This window comes from the organism of the source record quoted next, unplaced genomic scaffold (assembly GCF_019419815.1).
Source record: "Pyrus x bretschneideri cultivar Hongxiangsu unplaced genomic scaffold, Pyrus_bretschneideri_v1 Contig15, whole genome shotgun sequence".
NCBI classification, from domain to species: domain Eukaryota; kingdom Viridiplantae; phylum Streptophyta; class Magnoliopsida; order Rosales; family Rosaceae; genus Pyrus; species Pyrus x bretschneideri.
Genome location: NW_025999446.1, coordinates 2,953,208 through 2,974,096, shown reverse-complemented (window position 1 = coordinate 2,974,096; position 20,889 = coordinate 2,953,208). Strand labels below are relative to the sequence as shown.

Sequence of the window (20,889 nt, the reverse complement as noted above, 5' to 3'; positions counted from 1 at the left end):
CAATTCCTCCCTCATTGTCCCCCAGCCCACCAAAACCCCCAACTCCCTCAGATTCATTTCAATCAATTTCTGCAGCATCTCCATCCCTGGCTATGGTGACGGCGTCGGAGAAGGTGGAGTGCGGAGGGACTGAACAGGCGGCGGTGGAGGAACTTCGACATCGTCAAAGATGGCCTTGGTCTCCTCTTCGCGCTTTTTGCCAACGTGACGGTGACGGTGACGGTGGCGGCGGTGGCGGTGGTGGTGGCAGTGCTTATGGCGCTTGGACGACTTCTCGACGGCCTCGTCGTCGTCGGAAAGGGCTCGCCGGTGCTTGCTATGCCAGTCCTGGGCGTCGCTGGCGGCAGGAGGAAGGTATAGTTGGGTTCGGATGGGTTTGCTAGGTTTGTGGTGGGGGAGGAGGAGGCCACGGGAGAGAGGGTAAAAGAGAGGGAGGGTAGACAGTGGAATTAATGAGAAAGAGAAGGGGTATAGTTGTTCAAAAAATTTATAATTTTGTGTTTCATAGGCCGAAACAAGTCGTTCCAGGGAAGGTGAAATAAAAAAAGATTAAAACTTATTTCACAGGACAGCACATCCCAAACAATTTGGCGCACCAAACTTGAGACGAGTGCATTCGAACCACTGCGTTTCATCCCATCTCATGTACCAAACGGTACCTTAAGGTCAGGATTACACGAACATACATTGCACAGGTACACCGCTATGTGAAGTCCAGTGCCAATAGTGAGAAAAATGTCACGAGACATTTCTACTACAGAAAAAGAGCGTGAAAGAGGTCACTATTTTCTCGCACTTCAAATGTACAAGACACAATCTAGAATGTCGAACGTCGAGGCAAAAATATAGGGAATTTTTTTACAACAAAAAATGCCTCTAAAGGTAGGCATGCTAAAATTACAACTAGGGAGTAAACCTCCTAATTTAAGTTAAAATAAGGGTGGGGGGAAGACAAAATGTCAGGACGAAATACCTAGAAGACAGGTTACCTCCACTTCTCTTTTAGTTCTTTCTTCTCGACCAGATCCATGTTACAAAGATTGCTGCTATGAGAGCAACTATGGTGATGAGAAGCAACGCGTAGCTGAAATCATCAGTTAGCGAATCATAGGTCCTCGAGGGAGCCAGTTGAGTGAAAAACAGATCCACTCCGTATGTAAAGGCAAGGGTTGTTGATTCCAGCTTGGCAGGTACTGTCACGATACCTCGAAGTCCTTCCACTTTGAGGTTATGTGTCACATATGACTGCAGGATTCGGACAAATATTAGCATATAGAAAGCATGGTGCTTGAAATTTTAGAGCTATAACAAAACTCCAATGCAGGTTTCTAGAAATTGCTAAGTGAAGGATCAATAAGCACCGCTCCGATTTCTCAAGAATCTGTATTAGCACTTTAAACACCACAACCATTCCGATTCCATGAAAATTCACCAAGATTGAGATTTCCAAATACCGCTCAAAAGTAACATACCAGAAAGCTGCTTCTTTGAAGACTGGACTCTAAATAAGAAGATATTAAGATAGCCAAGGAAATATGAACCAAAACAAGCACATCTTGTATTCAGTCCACTTAAACCTCCCACATTTAAAATCCAACAACTAAATTGATAGCGATCAGATTTTTGTAAAATTAATCATGCAGTCGAAGATTTAAGGTAAATCTTGCTAAGAATTAAGAGGATCAAGGAAATATTAAGAATTGCTTTGCAAGATATGCTCTCACAATGATGATGGTACATACTATTAGCATACCTGAGGAATTATTGGCAATGCATCAGTTAGAGGAATAATGCCTTCCTCTTTCTCTGCTTGTGTGGGATTAAGTGACCGACGGGGATCCAGATAACGCTTGTCAAGTGCCAAAACCTACAAAGTGTTAACCCTCGTCAAAGGATATGTAAGAGCAAGTGTAAAACAAGGAATGGAGTCCTAAAGAACGAAACAAAATAGTATCTCAGGATCATGAAAGGTAGTACCCTACCTGATCATTGATTGTACCAATGAGAAGCTGCTTTGATGTTATACCCTTTGCTGTTAACGTCACATCTATTGCTTTAACAGAGTACGTGAAATAGTAAGACTGTGATTTCGTCACAACCTCTGGTCGAGAATATGATGAAATTGGTGAAGTAAGATTATGCTTCCCAAGAACAAGCTTCAAAACATCCTTATTATCCTGTGAATTGCATTTTGATTCAGATTGCATATTTAATGGGAACCATTGGACAAAATTATACATAATATATTGAGTTTTTCAGCATACCGCTCGGGACTGATCATATATCTCAATGACTGACATTTCGTTTCTGTGTGCTCTAAGATTGAAGTAGTGGTAAACAACCCAATTCTCACTGAAAACCTGCATGATGAAGAAAGTTGTTAATTGTCTCTCAAATTCTCCATTATAAAACCATAAACCAAGCCGAAGGAAAGCTTACAGCATGGACAGGCCCCTGTGAACCGTGATGGGTCATCCGGTGCAATATACGACCAGTTACAGTATCAATAAGATATACAGTCAACCAGGACTCCTCTGGGGTAGCTGTTCCAATTTCACCACTGCCTTTTGGTGCAACAGTTGCCACAAAGAGTAGATTCTTAGATATGTATTTATACATCACCTCTGAGTCTGCAATAACCTTTGCTTGAGTATGAACCACCTGGACGGAGAATCACGAACCTTTGTTACAAAAACATAAAACGGCAAAGCATACCCAAAAGACTGAACAACCAAATTTCTTCTTTTTCGAGAAGTAAAATCCATTTTATTATAGAGTGGCCAGGGGCAACAACCCAAGTACAAGGCTGAAAATGTGAAAAAACAAATAGAAGTCTGTAGTGCAAGCAAGTAATGATAGAATGAAATAACAATAAAGAACTCATAACAATCTAAAAAGAGTTTATGTTAAGCTCATGATTACAGTACTGCACTCCTCAAGGAACCTACTATTCCTTTCTGACCAAACACTACAGAACAAACAGAGTAGTAAATCACACCACCGAATCCTCTTTCCAACAAAACTGGCCATTCCAAGAGAACTAGTAAGACCAAGGTTTGTTAAAAGATTGACAGTGGAATGATAGAATCTACATGACAAAGTAAAGAGGGAATGATCTACAAGATGAAATAACAAAAAATACAGAGAACCAATAATATAAAAAAGTAAACAAAGCGAAGAAATTAAAAATATATATACAACAGATGCAACAAAAGGAAAAAATGCAAAATTTTCAAGGACATTACGTTCCCTTACACAGTTACACCTATATAGTACGTGATAGCCAGACACAATCATACCTCGCTCAATTTTCTTGTCACAGTTGCAATGATTTTCTCTGAGTCGGATGGGAATACAATCAACCATATATCCTTGGACTCAAAGCAATAGTCATCTACAGCTTCCTGGTTGCAATTGCCCTTCAAAGCATGTCCTTTGATAATGCCATTATCAGCTTCAACTGAGTACCAGTACATGTTTGTGAACTCCCTTCGAAAAATATCAATAGCATCAGATGTTCTTGGGTATAAATGCCCACGCTGGTTAGCATCAATTAGTAGATGAAGACGCTGTTCTGTCGAATCAGTAAAAGGCAGTGGTATAACTTGCACAATAGAATGTACTGAAGCCATTGAATTAATTTCCTTGCCCGTGTATGCATCAACAATAGAAAGAACACCTGGTGCCTCAGAGCTTTGCCCACATCGACCTACTATGAGGACAGATGGATTTTCATCCAGTGCATGATGATGGGGTACCTGCCACTGATAAATTTTCAACCCAGTTGGGTACTCGCACGTTTCAGATTTACGCAGAGTAGGCAGTAAGAGAGACCAGACAACTTGCCCATATCCGGTGTGCAAGGCAAAAAGTTTTCCTGCTCTCGTCAGTACTATGAGGAGCTTCCGAAAACCATTATGGTCACGTGTCAGTTTGCTCTTTTCAAAACTTTTTAGCCTCATCTCTTGTATAGCGGCAACATCAGTAGCACTTGCAAGCATTAAGGTTCCCTTAAGCTTCAGTACATGTCCCTTCAAAATAACACAAAATCAATGAAAAAAGAATAAGAAAAAGAACAGTCAATGAGACACATTAACTAAAAACTCCTGGTCCAAAATGACAACCAAAGTATACAAACTACCAAAAGAGCATTTGTATGCACACTGCATATGAAACTAAACTGCTATGCAATTCTACAAAGTGGGATGACATACGCAGTTATGCTCAAACATGCCAAAATTTAAACTTTTTAACCTAGCTTCTTAGTCTCCAACTCGATTAAACCATATCACAGTTCATACCTTGAGCCAATCGAAGAGGTTCTGCTCCACTTTCGCAACTGATACGCCTACCTTTTCCACAGGTAGTTCTGACGTCACTACATCAATAATTGAGGCAAGCCCATCCTCCCTACTCCATACAACTGCACCTTGTTGTAACAACAAAAGTGAATCATCCTCCATGACGATTAAGGCCCTAAACCCATTAGACCTGTCTGTCCGGATATAATTGTTTATGAAAACCTTATGAACAACCCCCCTCTGATTGTCCACAACAATACTTTCTTTGAGCAGATCAGTGCTTGAGTCATGAGTAGGCTTTACTGTAAGATGGATCTTACCATCTCCATGTTGGACTCGTCCAAAAGCCTGTTGCCCGTCTGAAAGTGAGATTGCATCACTGATAGCCGCCACATCATTTACTGTATCCAGCACCTCCAACTTTCCTTCATCAGTCACTCTTATGAATATGACAGCCCCATTAAGTTTTACAGAAAACAATCCTGGAAGTTTTGAAGGTAACAGCACTGGTGTTCCAAGAGAATCCCCAAAAATATCGGATATGGGTGTCTGTTGATAGTTAATTTCTCCATCCTGAAAACTTACAATTACCAGCTTTGACCTTGTGGAATCCAATGTCACTAGAATTTCACTAGAAACAAGCAGTGCTTCCCCTGAAAAGCCACCTGAAAAGGGTGCACTGCTGTGCTTCAGCAACTCTCCATTCCTAACATTGATTTGATATGCATCAAACTGGGAAGAACCAACAAATCCGAGTACATAAGCTACATCACCTGCCCAGAGGCTGAATAATCTGTTGAACCTCTACACTGAAAACATTGAAACAACAAGAATATTAATGAAATAGCAATATTTACTAAATACAAAAATGAATCGTATTATTAATATTACAAATGATTACATTAATTGCAAAACTCTACGTAGGCGTACCTTTCAGCTGCAAAATCCTTTTCCCAAAGAACCTCACCATCAATGCTAGAAATAGCATGTAGAGACCCTTTACCAAAAACAAGGATCAAATTTCCCTTGTCAACTTTCAAACTTGTCTGCACAAACACTAAATGTAAGATTGAATCGTGTAGCATAATTCAAGCTTTGGAAGAGTGAGTGTAATTGTTGTTTACTAACCGGGACACTTAGTAAAGATTTAGAGGACACCGAGCCCTCTAGAAAAGATTCCCAAACCATCTGACCATCAGGAAGGTTCCATGCTCTTAAAATACTTCCGTCTGACGAAAGGGTAACGACATCTGAAAAAACGAAATAGAACGCTCAACCTTTGGATCAACAATATAAGTTCATTGCGGAAGCGTTTAATAATGGATTCCTATAAGAGAAAACATAATTCGGCCCAATTCAACCCCTTTTTTATCTAACCAATTCCATAACGTGATAATATAAAATTTATTTGTTCCTGACAAATGAGTCTTTCAATCACAAAGTTCCGTAATCATTTAGTTTATGACAAAAAATGATGAATGCAGGCATAACAATTACATTTTCCCAATGCTATGTCGATTCCGTCTATAGCATCATTGCTCCCAAGAACACGTCTCCAAACTGCACAAAACAAAAGCACTGGTTAACATTCTGTTCAGTGTTTGAGCCGAGACTACAAAACAGATTTCACATATGATTATTCCATCTCAAATAGTGAGGAACTTACTTATCCCCCCATGCCGAAGATCAAGCGATGATATAACATTCTCCTCAGTGGACACCACAACCCGCCTCCGCCCGCTTTTCGGAGTATGGAACACTGCTTCCTTTACTTTCCCTATGTACTGCTGGTGCCTGCAACAGAACAGAAACTTACAAAATCAATTCGAAGTCCCGCAAAACAAAAAAATCAATTCACAAACTAAAATAAAAAAATTCAAACTTTCGATTAACAGCTCGGTTACGATTCAATTCGATAGAAATAAGATCAAATTCTTCAGATATTAACTTCCGTTTGGATTCAGAGAAATCGAGTGAAGTGATTCCAATCGAATTTCAAAATTTAATCCTTTTTTCCGATAATTTCTAAGTTATGAAGCAGAGAGAGTATGCGTTTGAAACTTACCAATCCATGAGACCGACTTGATCTTCGTAGAGCGAAAGACTGAGATTTGCAGCTGATAAGAACAGAAGAAGAAGCACGAAACCTCGAACCGCCATGCCCATGGAAACTGATTCTCGCTCTCTCTCTCTCTTTCTCTCTTCTCTCTCCCTCCTCAATCGATGGTGGTGAGAGAATGAGCGATGGATCTGAGACTACGATGAAGAGTTTGTAGGGGAAGAACTTCGAATGAGGGAGAGAGAGTTCCACACAGGTGCGAATTGAGCCGGCTTTTGGAGAGTAGGATATGAAATGGCGGAAATACCCTTCTGTTTGGACCGGTCCTAGCGGGCTGAACATTTTGACAGTTGGGTCGAGTTTGGGCTTATTTATGAGAGAGGCTCGGCCCAAATTGGGTTGGACTTGCCGTTTATGCGAATTAAATGGTTTAATTGATTTCTTACAAATGAGATTTTTTTTTCTTAATTTAACATTATTTTTCTTCTTAATTTAACATGTCAGTTATATTATATATATATATATATTTTTTTTTTTCAAGAGTTATATTTTATATATATGGTATTGCAGAAAAAGAAGGAAAGGCAATTCATTCCTCATGAATTTCTAGAGGCCAGTTGATTGTCTTCTACCTTGTTTCTGAATTCATTTTTCTTTTGTTTTTGAATCAGTTGACGTTGATGATATCAGAATGTTAAGGGAGGAGTTTTAACGAAACACTCCCAGTATTGTTCATTTTTAACGAAAAACCATATTTTTACCTTTTTCTGGTATTATTCACTACACATTTATTTGTCATTTTTCATTAAAACTAAATTTTTTTGAACTTTTCGTTAGTTTTCTTTGCAATAATAAATTATCTTTATATATTTAATACTATCTCACTTTATATCCCTTCCAATGTCCGTTATATAAAAAGTCATATCATTTCCTCCTTTTTTTCCTTGGATGAAATCATGAAACAAGGTAAAAAATTTCAAAGAGAAACCTCATGGAAGTCTTGGAGCTAGACAATCAAATCTTTCATAATCTCTGGTAGGAGAAATTTTTCAATGGTGGGAACACGACCTAGTATACTAATACTTGGTGTACCGAGCTGTGTTTTCAGCACATTGAAAAATCACTCAATTTGTAGAATGGTTGCCAACCAAGCATAGAGATACTCATAGGAAGAAAAAAAATTGAAAATATAGCAGTTAAGATGTACAAAATCAAGGATAATATAGAATCAATATTTTCTATTTACAAGAGATACCTTTGACCCAAAATAAATCTTCAAGATATAGCCGTTAAAATTGTATAGAAAAAAATCAATGCTAAAAATTAGTTAGAGATTTCTACATTTAGTATAGTTACTAAACTGTAATTTTCTTTCTTTACACACATTGGATCATTGTATCATTGTATCACTACAGTTCCCACCAAATATTATAAATAATTAGAACCAATTAGGCCATCGGTCACCCAAGACAAGAAAAAATTGTATTGTATTTTTTTTTTTTTTTTGGTGTCTAAATCTACATGAGAGAGAGAGAGAGAGGGAGAGAGATTCAAATTCCAACACTCCTGGCAAGCATCATTGCTGCCATTAACATCTTTGTGCTCCAAATGTTGACGTTTTGTCTAGCTTCAACAGAGTGAAGCTTGCAGCTGCCTGGCTAGTTTGGTTGCTTTGGGGCTAGTTGGGTTGAAAGATCGAAGACTCAGCTGCTTTTCAACGGTAATGCGGTGACCTTTTTGGTTTTACTGAGAATTTTCAGCATTTCATTTGGAATCTAATAGTTTTTGGGTCTAAAGTTTGTATCTTTTTAGTCATATTGTTGTTGTAGATCAAGAACTTAAACTTAGGGAAAAAGTTGTTTTTTTTTTTTTTGTAAGTTGGGGTTGGGAGTTTGTGTGGAGAAGTAGATTAGATGGAGGGCTTGGATTGTTTGGAGGTTGGATTTTAGTTTCATATGAAATGCACACATCAATTTCTTGCAATTGATGTTAAAAATGAAGCTTTTGATGGGGATCATACAGAGAAGAAATTTAGTGCTTTTGAAACTGTTGGTATAACATTCGTTCGAAAGACCGCAATGTTTTAATTTGTTTGGATAGATTTTGGTCTATGTGATAGAGTTTGTAAGCAGAGGTGGAGTTTGAAATAAGCTAGATCAGATACCATGTTTGTGTTGATGGCATCTATTAGAATGACATTGTCTCCAGTGCCTCGAGTAGGAACTGCACTCAATGGGGAAACCTGTTCAGTTGCTTCTCCATTGTCCAAGTGCTCATCTTGTGCTCAGAACTACTCCTCATCCAATAGGTTCTTATCATCTGTGTCCGCTTTGCTCGACCCTTTTGTTCTCAAAGTTTATTCACCAAGGTCTAATAGGCTTCTTGAGAAATCAAAAGACTCAAAACCAAGATGGCAAACTTGGAGGAGGGCGTTTTGCCATTTCTTCATTTGTTTCATTGTTGGCCTAGTCAGTGGACTTATGTCATTTGGTTCAATGAATTTATCTGCGAATCTCATGTCAAAGCATCAAGACTTATCCATTGATATGTTATCTTTAGTTGGGGTTCAATTGCATGATACTACATGCAGAAATATGACACCATCAGAAAGGGTGAGATCGAAGGAGAATGTTACAGCCGAGTTGCAAGTCAAAGAGCGGAAAGCAAAAGATGGGATTCTAGAAAAATCTATAGATAATCAATTACTCATTCAAGAATCAGAGTTGGAATCCCGGAAGTTTTTGATAATAGTGACTCCAACTTATGCTCAGTCATTTCAAGCTTATAATCTGAATCGTATGGTACACATTAAAATTAACCTCACCTCCATTGTTATGGATCGTTGTGGAGATGACCTCCCAATCTGCAGAAACAATAAACATCTTGAGAAGATTTGGGATTATGTACAAACATCTTGTTTGCAATAAAAATCTTACTGATGTAAGAGACAAAAGTATTCATCAAAGAAATGTTGCACTTTTTTACATTGAAACTCACCGTCTTGATGGAATCATCTACTTTGCAAATGAGGAAAACGTCTACTCCATCGATATTTTTGAGCAAATGAGGCAGATCAGGTATTCCACTTCTCTAAGCCAAACTCCTTAGTATTAGTTTACATTTGTAAGGGACTGCTGTTGGAATAGCATCTTTTTATGCATCATCACACGCGGATATCCTGAGAAAATAAGAGAACGTGGTTTAGTTACATTTGCAGAATTTAACAAAATTTTGAGCTTCTTGATAATTAAGCATGAGACCTGCATGTCTTTTATGTTAATCTCATAGTTAATTATCATTTTTCTATTGGAAATCCTCTGATCCTCTGCATATAGTCTGTTCATTGCTCATAGAACCTGTTGTAGAGAGATTAACATCACACACAAACACAATAAAGTTCTAAAATTTGAATGCCAACTGATGCAACATTGTTTTATATGTTCCCATTTGGTTTTACTTTGAATCTACATTTAATTCTAGCAACTAAAGTATTGTTCCATTATCATACACATTTATTAGTATCTAAATTTTGGAAAATTGGTGCATGTAGTATTGTATGAGAGATCATCATCTTTGCCCCTCTAGTAAATTCTCTTTTTTTGACATTGCATTCCCTGAGCATGTTGTGGTGCCACTTATTTTTCCTTTTTCATATTTTTTTGCAGGCGGTTTGGGACGTGGACCGTGGAAAAAATGATAGGTGGAAAGATGAAACCTGTTTATTGAAGGCCCTGTTTGTAATGGAACTCAGGTCATCGGATGGCATGTAACTGAGTCAGATAGAAGGTTCCAGAGGTTTTATGCTAACATATCAGGATTTGCCTTCCATAGTACGATACTCTGGACCCTAAAAGGTGGCATCGACCGACACTTGAACCCATTAGGTAGCCTGACGAAGGCAATGATGATTTCAAGGTTGGTAACCTTTAAACATAAGCAACTTCTACGACCTTTAAAGCAAAAGAACATGTGGTAGACTTCGAAAGAGAAGTTGTATCTTTTAAGTAAACTGATGTAGTAACCAGAACATCCTAAGTTACTTACATGTACCATATATAAGCACACCCTTCAATAATACAACCTCTATTGGAGAAATAAAGTCCACACTTAAGCTAACTTTACTGTTTGCATCTGCAGATGAGCACATTTATTGAACAAGTTGTCGAAGATGAAAGTCAGATGGAAGGTTTATTGCACAATTGCTCAAGAATCACGGTTTGGCAACATCACCATGGATCATCGAATACTTTCTATCCTCCCAAATGGGTCATGAAAGATGGCCTAGATGTCATTGCCTCACTTAAGTGAAATTCTTAATGTGAATAGAGTCCATGTGGATGGCAAGCGTAATTGTTCTTGTTAGAGTTTAAAACAAGTTATATGGGGAAGGCGTCCTAAAATTCTCAATGTTTCAAGAGTCATTAGTATGCAGTTTCTTGGTCCAGACTTTGCACAAATATAGACGTAAATATATGTCGGAATGTTGCTTAGAGCTGAACTTTCCCCTGTGACTACCAACATGGTTCTCAAAGATAGCTCTTGCTGAAGTAAGGGGTGGACAATTCAAAATGTTTTGTTTAAGTGCTACATATGGTTAAATAGAACAAAATAACTTCTTTGTTATGTCATGCAAATTGTTTTACAATGCAGGGTAGATTGATGAAGATCCACATATTGTCTTGCCAGTGATTATTAATCTGGACTATAGTTGATGTTGGGTCAGAATGTTCAAACACTTGAGCAGATCCATGTGACCATTCAACAAATTGGTTGAGTTTTCTCGCAACGTTTTCCAGTTGCTAAATCAAACTCTATTCCCCTAGTCATGTAGTCATACGAGATGCCCAATTTCCTTCGTAGGCTGCTCTATTTAACAAGAGAAAAATTTACTTGTTGAAGTAGGGAAAGTTGTTTGAATTGCCAACTGCAAAGTCTTAGAAGGATGCCGAGATTCATCTATGTCAATATCAGCTTTTTTTTTCTTCCTTTTGTCATGATTTTAGGTATTATTTGGGTGTCATTCTGTGTAGCAAATTTGAATGATCAAGTTGGTGCGTTAAGTAACTTCTTCCGCTTCTTTATTTTGTATTTGTTTCCTTCAGCAATCTTACTCATTTTATACATGAATCTTATTCATTTTATACACTTGGACCTCTAATTTTGCACAAAACAGAATGCCTTGATGTGAACTCCAAATGACAGAGAAAATATGACTTCATTGCCTTTCAATAGAATGAGTGCAAGTCACTTCATTCTTTTCCCTTCTTCAAGCTCAACCTTTTTTCTTTATAACATCCTTAGCCTTCTCTCTTACTTTCCTCAACTGTATCCTCTGATGGAGCCAAATCTCAACCTCATCCTACTTGCATTTCTCCACGGTGCATTCATCATCTGCATTCTTCTTCTCGTTATCTCTGTCGCGTTGACTTGTCTCTTGTTTTTATTCGCCCTCGGCCTCTTTTCGATCCTCTTAGATGATTTGTACCACATCTATTTGCTTTCCTGCTTCTACTTTGAAACAGTTGTGAACCCTAATCTTGAACTTGGTTTTGTTGTAATTGTTTACAAGCTGTTGTGTCATGCTGTTGCCATTTTCTTGGGTTCAAATTCTTTCATTGAATGTAAGATTTCTCGAATTAAAGCAAAGGGAAGACAAGCGATGCATTTTATTGATGGCTTGAGGCCTTCTTAATTTTAGCTGCCTTTTATATTTACTTCAACACAAGCAAATTTGTTTGATTTGTATTAGGATTTGTGTATGCAATGATAAGCGAAAAGTGATTTTCGTAATCTTCTTTTCATTAATGAACTCTACGCTTTTTTTCTAGTCACGTGATTGGATGAATCAAACGAGAATCAATCAATAGACAGAAACAAGAGAAAGAATTCCAAAAGTAGAAAATGTGATCGTGAAAATCATTATCCTTTAATTTTTTTTGTGACATTATAGGTATTCAATACGAGAAACGTTACTTTACCAAATAATATAACGTTTATATTGTCAAACTGTTGATCTTGGTCATTTTGAATATATGTTTCTTGACAATATGATAACATAACGCGTAGTGTTTAACAAGAGAATACATGATGAACCACAAAGTCCATATCAACCATTTGGATCCCACATGACTAGTTACGGTTCACTCCAAACTAATCAGGTTCTCAGCCTAACAAAAGAACATTACTCGTCAAATCACAATTCCACAGCAAATAATCCGCCCTAGTCCGGGTTCAGGTTCATGTATGTGGGCTTGGGTTTCGGTTCATGTAAATCTGGGCCGGGTTCTGAACATTCTTTCGTCTTTGCTTCCAAATTACCCGCCATCTCTCACCCACCTGGCACTGTTACACCACAAGTTTACATTAACATACACCTCACCTCCTCTCTCTCTCTCTCTCTCTCTCTCTCTCTTCAATTTCCATCCCAGTATAGCAATGGAGTCAAGCCTCTCTTCACTGCGCGATCACCACCATTTCTCTCCAAACTTGAGCTTCCGAACCAGAAACCCTCTCCTCTCTCACTCTTCAAAACGTAGCTCCTTGAGGACTCTGAAGCATGGGTTTGGAACCACTTCCACCGTTTCCTCCTCCACAACTCAGCAGGACAAAGCGGCCTCGAGCTCCGTCTACGTCCCCACCCCTCGGAATCGAGACCTTCGAACTCCTCACAGCGGGTATGTATGTGCATTGAGCTTAATTTCTTGACATTTTTCGGGATTTAATTTCTCAATTGGGTGATTTTTTTTGGTGATTAATTGTGTAATTAGGTACCATTTTGATGGAACGAGCCGGAAATTCTTTGAAGGATGGTACTTCAAGGTTGCGATTCCGGAGCGGAGGCAGAGCTTCTGCTTCATGTACTCCGTTGAGAATCCCGTGTTCCGGAAGCCACTGACGGCGTTAGAATTGGTTCAGAACGGGCCAAGGTCGACCGGGGTCGGTGCTCAAATTCTGGGTGCCTACGACAAGTACATTTGCCAGTACTCGGAAGAATCTCAGAACTTTTGGGGAAGTAAGAACTTTTTTTCTGTTTTAAATGTTACTCAAGTTGTTGTTTCTGAAGAATTTCAAATTTCAAAACTTTCGGGACGATGTGTTGTTATCTGATGAAAGAAATGCTGTTTATCTTTTGGGTGTCCGTGTCCTAAGTTTCGTGTTTTTGACTTCTATATTATGTTAGGATTCTTCATGTATCCACCTTAAGTATGCTGGTTGTTAATGTTTTTAGTGCATAGGCAGGGATGAGCTTATGTTGGGGAACACTTTTATAGCAGAAAAACAATCAAAGCCTCCGAACAATGAGGTTCCTCCGAAGGTTAATATACTATATTTGAACCTTATTTTGTTTTCGGTTTATATTCATTATTCTTCTAGATGACCACTTAGTTTCTAATTAAGTACGTCGTTTTTGCAATTGTCATTTTGTGAGAATTATGTTAGGCTGCAACAGAAAATACTGGTTTTCATTAATGTTTACTTCTTTTAATATTTCCCCACATTTGTGGGATATATTGTATAGGAATTCGATAGTAGAGTGATAGAAGGTTTTCAAGTCACCCCACTTTGGCATCAAGGTTCCATTTGTGATGATGGCAGGTACGCCTCTCCTTGTTCTTATTTTTTTTTCATTTGACCTGTGCAAATATGGGTTGCCCGTACCCATAGAGTTTATAAGAACTTTGATGTACAATCTTGTTCGTGTCAGGTCAGATTATGTAGAAACTGTGCCAACTGCTCGCTGGGAATACAGTACCCGCCCAATTTATGGATGGGGTGATGTTGGGTCTAAGCAGAAGTCTACTGCAGGCTGGTTAGCAGCTTTTCCTGTATATGAACCCCATTGGCAAATATGCATGTCTGGTGGATTGTCAACAGGCATTTGCTTATGTCCTTTAACTCCTCGCAAATATTTCCTGTACCATTTAGCTATTTTATTTTGGACAATCATGTGTTTCTTTCTTTTGAATATCCTGTACTCCAAAATCTTCTCTTTTTAGAAACCTGTACACACTTTTCAGGGCATTGTCTCAGGTTTCGTTTAAATCTCAGGTTGGATAGAGTGGGATGGTGAAAGATTTGAGTTTGAAAATGCCCCTTCTTATTCTGAAAAGAATTGGGGTGGAGCATTCCCAAGAAAATGGTTCTGGGTAGGCTTTTATCCATTCATCAGTATCTTATTATAGTAAAGGTTAATCTCATTCTTCATTGTATTAGTGGTTTGGCATCCACTGATTTATTTGGATGGATTGATGCCACACTGCAGGTTCAGTGTAATGTTTTTGAAGGCGCTGCTGGAGAAGTTGCTCTGACATCAGGCGGTGGTTTGCGGCAACTACCTGGATTAACAGAATCTTTTGAAAACGCTGCTTTGGTACTTTTCCAGTGGAGATTGCTCTGAAAATGATGCTTTTCTTTCCCTTGTTTGCTTCTGCTCACTTTATATTTTGCTAAGTTATCTTTGAGAGGAAATTTTAAATGAGATTCATAGAGGAGAGGGAAGTAGGGGTTGAGCAGTTTCTTTGCCATTCAGGATCGTGTTATGTTTGTGTTGGTCTCTCTAAAATTTCTTCATTAAACATGCTATAAGGAAAATGGATGAAGATGAAACAAAGTCTCGTCTTTCTTTGCATTCTACAATTGCTCATGATAAATTAAGAATTGGATATATTCATGAAATTTCCAAGTTGGAGGTAACCTTGCCCGTTATTGCTAACAAATAGTACCTGCATTTTTTTCCCCTTTAATATGTTCATGCATTTATGATGCAGATCGGAGTTCACTATGGTGGAAAGTTTTATGAATTTGTACCATGGAATGGTGTTGTTAGTTGGGAAATTGCTCCTTGGGGTTACTGGTCCATTGCTGCAGAGAATGAAACACACATGGTAATTGAACGTCTCTTTCATCTTGCCCCTCCCTCACATTTGATAGTAGTAGTATACCCTGGAAATGAAATCTCTATAGCTGTATTAAGTGGTGGGTGGTCTTTAATATTTTGGTAATATTAGTGGAAATGAAATCTCTACCATAACACTAACAGAAGGTTCAAGCTGGTTCTAGCCTTTTTGATAATATTAGTGAAAATCTTTGTAGTCACCCAACACACTTTTCTTGTTAATGAGCAGGTTGAAATAGAGGCAACAACAGAGGATCCTGGTACAACTTTGCGTGCTCCAACATCAGAAGCTGGACTTGCTCCAGCCTGTAAAGATACTTGCTTCGGTGATCTAAAATTAAAAATGTGGGAACGAAGATATGATGGTAACAAGGGGAAGGTGCACAGTTTTCACTCATATACATATATATTATATACACATGTATTTATTGGTCTCACTCTCCTTTTCTTCAATTACTCTTTTCTTTTCTGTGTCCTAGGCTTGCAATATGTTTTAGACAGGCCATACAACTCTAAAATGACTAGTTATTTGACATTTGCATTTTTTTTTGTCAGTAAAAGCTCGGAATTTTATTTTAGTTTGCCGTGGGAAACAAAAACTATGCTAATAGACCATTTATAACACACTTCTTTCCCTGGTTTGCCACTCTGGACAAGGCATGGATAATAAGCAACAGTTTTCTTGATGACCTGAGTTAGAACATATAAATTTTTAGCTGAAAGTGCTTCTATGGCCAACACGAGCCCAAAATCTTTTAAGCAGGCACGGCACGAGTACTCTTCATAGACCGAGTCATAACACCCATCATTAGGTAACCATTTGCTCTTCCAACTTTTCGTATAGATTAAACAAGAAAATTAAAGAACATTAAACAAGCCATATCCAGTGACCATGGATAAGTTAATCATTTCTTTGTAGTTAGGATTGGATATCCTTTGGCCAAACAGTCACACTTGTATCACTCTTTCCCATTATTGGAAGGACTTGTGCCGGTTTTTAGTAAAAAATGTATGCTAAAGTTGGCCTGGATTATTGGACGATGTGATGGGACATTGTCTCAATTGATCTATTGGTTCTGTTATGGGCATTTATTTGTCAATGTGACTATGGGGTTGGGGATGGTTCATGAGTTGTCTCAATTGATCTATAGGTTCTGTTATGGGAATTTGTTTGTCAATGTGACTATGGGGTTGGGGATGGTTCATGAGTCCAACGACCGCTATGTTTATGTGATAAAATGTTTGCCGCACCCTTTTTTTCCCCCAATAATTATGTTTCCGGCTTACAAGATACTGTAGTTTGATATATTAGTTAATGATTTGATGACTTGTGCAAAACCTACTTGTGATTCGAGCCTTTTGATTTTGTCTATTTTGTAGATGATATTGGATGTTTCAAGTAACATGGCCGCAGTAGAAGTTGGAGGAGGACCATGGTTCAGTACTTGGAAGGGCAAAACTACTACACCCGAGCTCCTTAGCCAGGCTCTCAGAGTTCCCGTTGATGTGGAAGGGTTATACAATCTGGTTCCATTATTCAAACCCCCTGGTCTGTAGCCCATTGATCGGTGCATTGTTGACGTTTGGACTTGTTTTTCGGGACTGAACGAGTGAAGTCTTTGTTAACCGTTGTCTTTTTCCGTCAGAACAGTGAAAACAACCCTGCAGATGAGCTTCCTAACATTTTTGAAACCCAGTTCGGAATCATAAAAATGAGATCGTGTTGGTTTCTACCAATGTATTAAAAGCGTGAGGCGTGGGCAAGGTGTCCGAGGCGAAGCCTAGCCTAGGCGTGAGGCTAGAGGCGTGAGGCGAAGCCTTACAGGATTTAATTTTTTTTTATATATATGTTTTATATATTAGACATATAATTGTATAAAAAATAATACTATGTAAAATAAACATCCATTCTCAATTTTTCATTCAAATCCATAGTCATTCAAAAGATAATATCATTTAAATTCATCATTCAAAGGTAATATCACCCAAATTCATCATTCAAAAGGTAATACAAACAAAGAAAACAATCATTCATCCAAATCATCTTCATATAAATCAAAATACAAACAAAGATATAAATCATTCATCTAAATCCTCTTCATCTAAATAAAAGGCCACATCATCCTCTTCATTGCCAACTCTAGATGAACTTGTCGGGTATCTCATCATTTCATCAAAAGAATCTTCCGAATCATATTCCACATTTCTTCTAGTTCTACTTGAGGATTCTTCATCACTCCATTTTCTTTTGTATGTAATAGGACCCCGAGGTTGAGTAGGCTCACGAGAAGAAGGAGGAGGAGTAGGCTCACAAGGAGGAGGAGTAGGCTCACGAGGAGGAGGAGGAGGAGGAGGAGAAGACTCTCTAGGCTCTCGAATGTATGAGCCACCTTCATAAACCAGGGTTGGCACATTCCTTACGGCCTCAACATTATACAATAACTCATCCTCAAGCCATGTAGGATCTTCGGGAAGAACGGGACCTTCTATCTTTGTTATCCATTCATCATCGGAGGCAATTTCTTCCACAACAATAGGATCATACTTCTCCATCCTTTTCTTACTTCTTTCTTGTAAAGCCAAATTGTACTTGACATAGGCTAAAGCATTAAGCCTTTTGTGTTCAAGCCTATTCCTTCGTTTTGTATGAATATACAAATAAATCAATTCTATTATTCAAGTCTAAACATTTTAAGCAAAAATGACACTTAAGATACTAATAATATATTTACTTACCATTGAAAATGTGCGCCAATTCCTCTCACATCCCGATGCACTACAAGTAAGGCTTAGAACTCGGATAGCAAATTTCGTTAACTCGGGTGTTTTATGCCCAAAGCGCTCCCACCAAGCCGCTAAAAAAACAATATTAATAAGGTAAGTAATTTAAAGGTTAATGATAAAAAGATATTAACAATTAACTAATTAAATCTTACTTGGTGTTCGCTTTTTCCTAGTTTGCATAGCCATAGAATCCGCAAATAGACCACGCTTATTAGTAAATAAATCCAATTGAACATCGGCCTCTTCATGTTCTTTCCCTTTCCCAAGCATCCTATCCATGCAAGCAAACAACCCATTTCGCACTTCATCAGTATCTGAGAAATTATCCTCATATCGAAATTGTGGGTTTAAGTAATAGCCTGCTGCATGTAGTGGTTGATGAAGTTGATCGTCCCATCTATGATCTATCTTTCTCCAAATAGGCATATATTTTTTCTCCACTTTGTTAAGATTGCTTGCAATTTTCTCTTTTGCGGCATCCATCAACTCATATATAAAACCCATGAAGGGTCTCTCCTCCGAATCAACCTCTCTCAAAACACAAACAAGAGGAAGAACGCCCTTAATGCAAAAAGAAACTCGACCCCAAAACTCACGATCATATAACACATGATGCTTAGCCAACTTTGCTTCACGGGATTTTGCATAGGTACTTTCCGACCATTCTTGAGAGGTAAACAAAGTAACAAGATTTTCCTTTTGCTTTTGTAAGCTTTGTAGTGTAAGGAAAGAAGTGGCAAACCTAGTGACCGCCGGACGAAGAATTTCCGAATTGTTAGTGTACTTTCTCATCAAAGCTAGTACCCATTGATGCCCATATAGATACTTTGAAATACACCTAGGACGTTTGAGTGTGTCATCAAACCATGCCATCTTAGAAATATCTTCTAGCATCAAAACAATGCAATGAGCTGCACATGGAGTCCACCACACCTTCTCTTTCCTCTCCATAAGTTTTGCCCCGGCATTCTTGTAGTTCGAAGCATTGTCATATATAACTTGAACCACATTCTCCTCCCCAATTTCTTGAATAACATCATCCAAATAGCCATACAACAAATCTCCACTCTTAATAGAGGCCGATGCATCAACCGATTTCAAGAACCAAGTATCTTGAGGGCTATTGACAAGAAAGTTGATTAAACATCTACTTTTGCCATCCGACCATCCATCCGACATAATAGTGCATCCATATCTCTTCCAAGCCTTTTGATGTTCTTTCATCATACTTTGTACATCATCAACTTCTTCTTTGAGCATCCAAGTTCTATATTCATGGCTTGTAGGAGCATCAAAGCCGGGACCAAAATTGGACACCAATTTCATTGCATTAACATAATATTCATTGTTTGCCGCATTGAATGAAATGGCACTAGTGTAGAACCATCGGGCCAATGCTCGGGATGCTTGTCTTCTTTCCTCTTTTTTGAAAGGTGTATTCAACGTGGTTTGACGAGCTTCCGATGTAACATACCTATCAAGTGGTCCCCTTGACCTAGGTGGTAGAAAAGAATCGGTTTGTTGTGAATGTGTGGCACTCGCACTCCCACTCCCACTACTTACATATGTTGTCCTTGTTGTGCCCATATCGACACTTGCACTTTCTTCTTCACCACCACAACACAACTCATGACTAGCTTTCCTTTTTTCTTTAGTTCCCATAACATTAGCAAAACATTCTTCCTTCACATTGAGTGAGACTTTTTTACAACTTATTATTCCTCCCGAACTTACACCACCCAAGTGATGTTTGAATCTAGAAATTGAACCCGTGCATTTGTGGTTACAAAAAACACAATAGAAGTATTTAGTGATAGGATCCAAATCTTTTGTCCATTGCCAAGCAAAATCTTTCTTAGAAGAAGAAGCCATATTCTTCAATACCCTAAACAATAAACAATAGATGCATGCATACAATTAATAAACCAACAATTTCTAACAATTTATTAATTTCTTTCGATTTCTTAGATTATATGCACCATACAGCTTACCAGAGAAGCTGGGGTTAATTAAATTGTGCCAATATAGGAATTCAGTAGAATCAGTCTCATTGTCTTGCATTCACACAAACACAGTTGATATTACTGCAAAATGCAAATTAATACCGTGGTTTTCATTTTATCCCCCTCTTCCCTCTTCGGTACATTTCACAATTTGATGTTCTTTTAAACGAAACATTCCTCCTCCAAGAGCGAATATTCTTCCCTGGGAAAAGTAAGATTAGTTTGTGTTTAAATATTGAGTGTTAAAATTGTTGTATTTCCAGAAGGCTCTGTGACTGTGTCTATTCTTTTACTCAGATGTAAATTATGCATCATCGATAGACTGCTAGGGGCAAATTGAATTGGTTTATTTGATTAATCAAGCTAGTACACTGGCTGCTATTACTATTAATAGGTTGGCCTGGAATAATCTCATCTTAGTCTTTTATTATGTCTGTCTCGAGCATAGTTCTAGGAGTAACAATTGCAAGTTTCAAACTTTAGGAATAAAAAAATCTTAAAACAATTATATACCCCTTTAGTGCCAATTTCTAACAATTTAATAATTTATTAATTAATTTATATACCCTTTTAGTGCCAATTTCTAACAATTTCTAACAATTTATTAATTAATTTATATACCCCTTTAGTGCCAATTTCTAACAATTTATCTAAGTGCCAATTTATGGCACACAGACACAATTTATGGCAGCTAGGAGCATTAAATTTATGGTATAATTGCACAACAGTTTATGGTATAAATTATAATACTATAATTGCATAATTGCAAAACAGGTTATGGTTTAATAGCAAAACATCCAAATAAAACCGTGGGCTATAGCCTTATTCCCCTGTTTTCTATTTCTA

At 38.0% G+C, this 20,889-nt stretch overlaps 5 protein-coding genes across 5 annotated transcripts; 2 read left to right on the top strand and 3 right to left on the bottom strand.

The window, feature by feature from the left end:
• Positions 1-765: 765 nt before the first annotated feature.
• LOC103937840 (ER membrane protein complex subunit 1) lies at positions 766-6,627 on the bottom strand. The gene is given in 13 exon segments (XM_048580329.1): positions 766-1,026; positions 1,029-1,245; positions 1,754-1,867; positions 1,983-2,177; positions 2,265-2,360; positions 2,440-2,661; positions 3,300-4,031; positions 4,302-5,105; positions 5,228-5,347; positions 5,430-5,551; positions 5,799-5,861; positions 5,968-6,095; positions 6,367-6,627. Coding segments are annotated over 13 exon segments (2,955 nt in total). The 5' UTR covers positions 6,468-6,627; the 3' UTR covers positions 766-985.
• Positions 6,628-7,983: 1,356 nt separating this feature from the next.
• On the top strand, positions 7,984-10,983 carry LOC103937838 (probable beta-1,4-xylosyltransferase IRX9H). Its single transcript, XM_048580593.1, is given in 3 exon segments — positions 7,984-9,160; positions 9,162-10,275; positions 10,498-10,983. Coding segments are annotated over 2 exon segments (942 nt in total). The 5' UTR covers positions 7,984-8,525; the 3' UTR covers positions 9,469-10,275; positions 10,498-10,983.
• A 1,734-nt stretch (positions 10,984-12,717) lies between these two features.
• LOC103937837 (tocopherol cyclase, chloroplastic) lies at positions 12,718-16,987 on the top strand. The gene is made up of 10 exons (XM_048580327.1): positions 12,718-13,034; positions 13,128-13,372; positions 13,596-13,675; positions 13,880-13,956; positions 14,066-14,235; positions 14,410-14,507; positions 14,624-14,731; positions 15,129-15,245; positions 15,486-15,635; positions 16,637-16,987. The coding sequence occupies exons 1-10, from the start codon at positions 12,796-12,798 to the stop codon at positions 16,811-16,813; spliced, it is 1,461 nt and encodes a 486-aa protein (XP_048436284.1). The 5' UTR covers positions 12,718-12,795; the 3' UTR covers positions 16,814-16,987.
• Positions 16,988-17,217: 230 nt separating this feature from the next.
• Positions 17,218-18,397, bottom strand: LOC125475517 (formin-like protein 10). The gene is made up of 2 exons (XM_048580328.1): positions 18,193-18,397; positions 17,218-18,111 (listed from the first exon to the last, which is right to left on the bottom strand). The coding sequence occupies exon 2, from the start codon at positions 17,807-17,809 to the stop codon at positions 17,336-17,338; it is 474 nt and encodes a 157-aa protein (XP_048436285.1). The 5' UTR covers positions 17,810-18,111; positions 18,193-18,397; the 3' UTR covers positions 17,218-17,335.
• LOC108866946 lies at positions 18,182-19,366 on the bottom strand. The gene has a single exon (XM_048580179.1). It carries the CDS (start codon positions 19,364-19,366, stop codon positions 18,182-18,184), a length of 1,185 nt encoding a protein of 394 aa, XP_048436136.1.
• Positions 19,367-20,889: the final 1,523 nt, after the last annotated feature.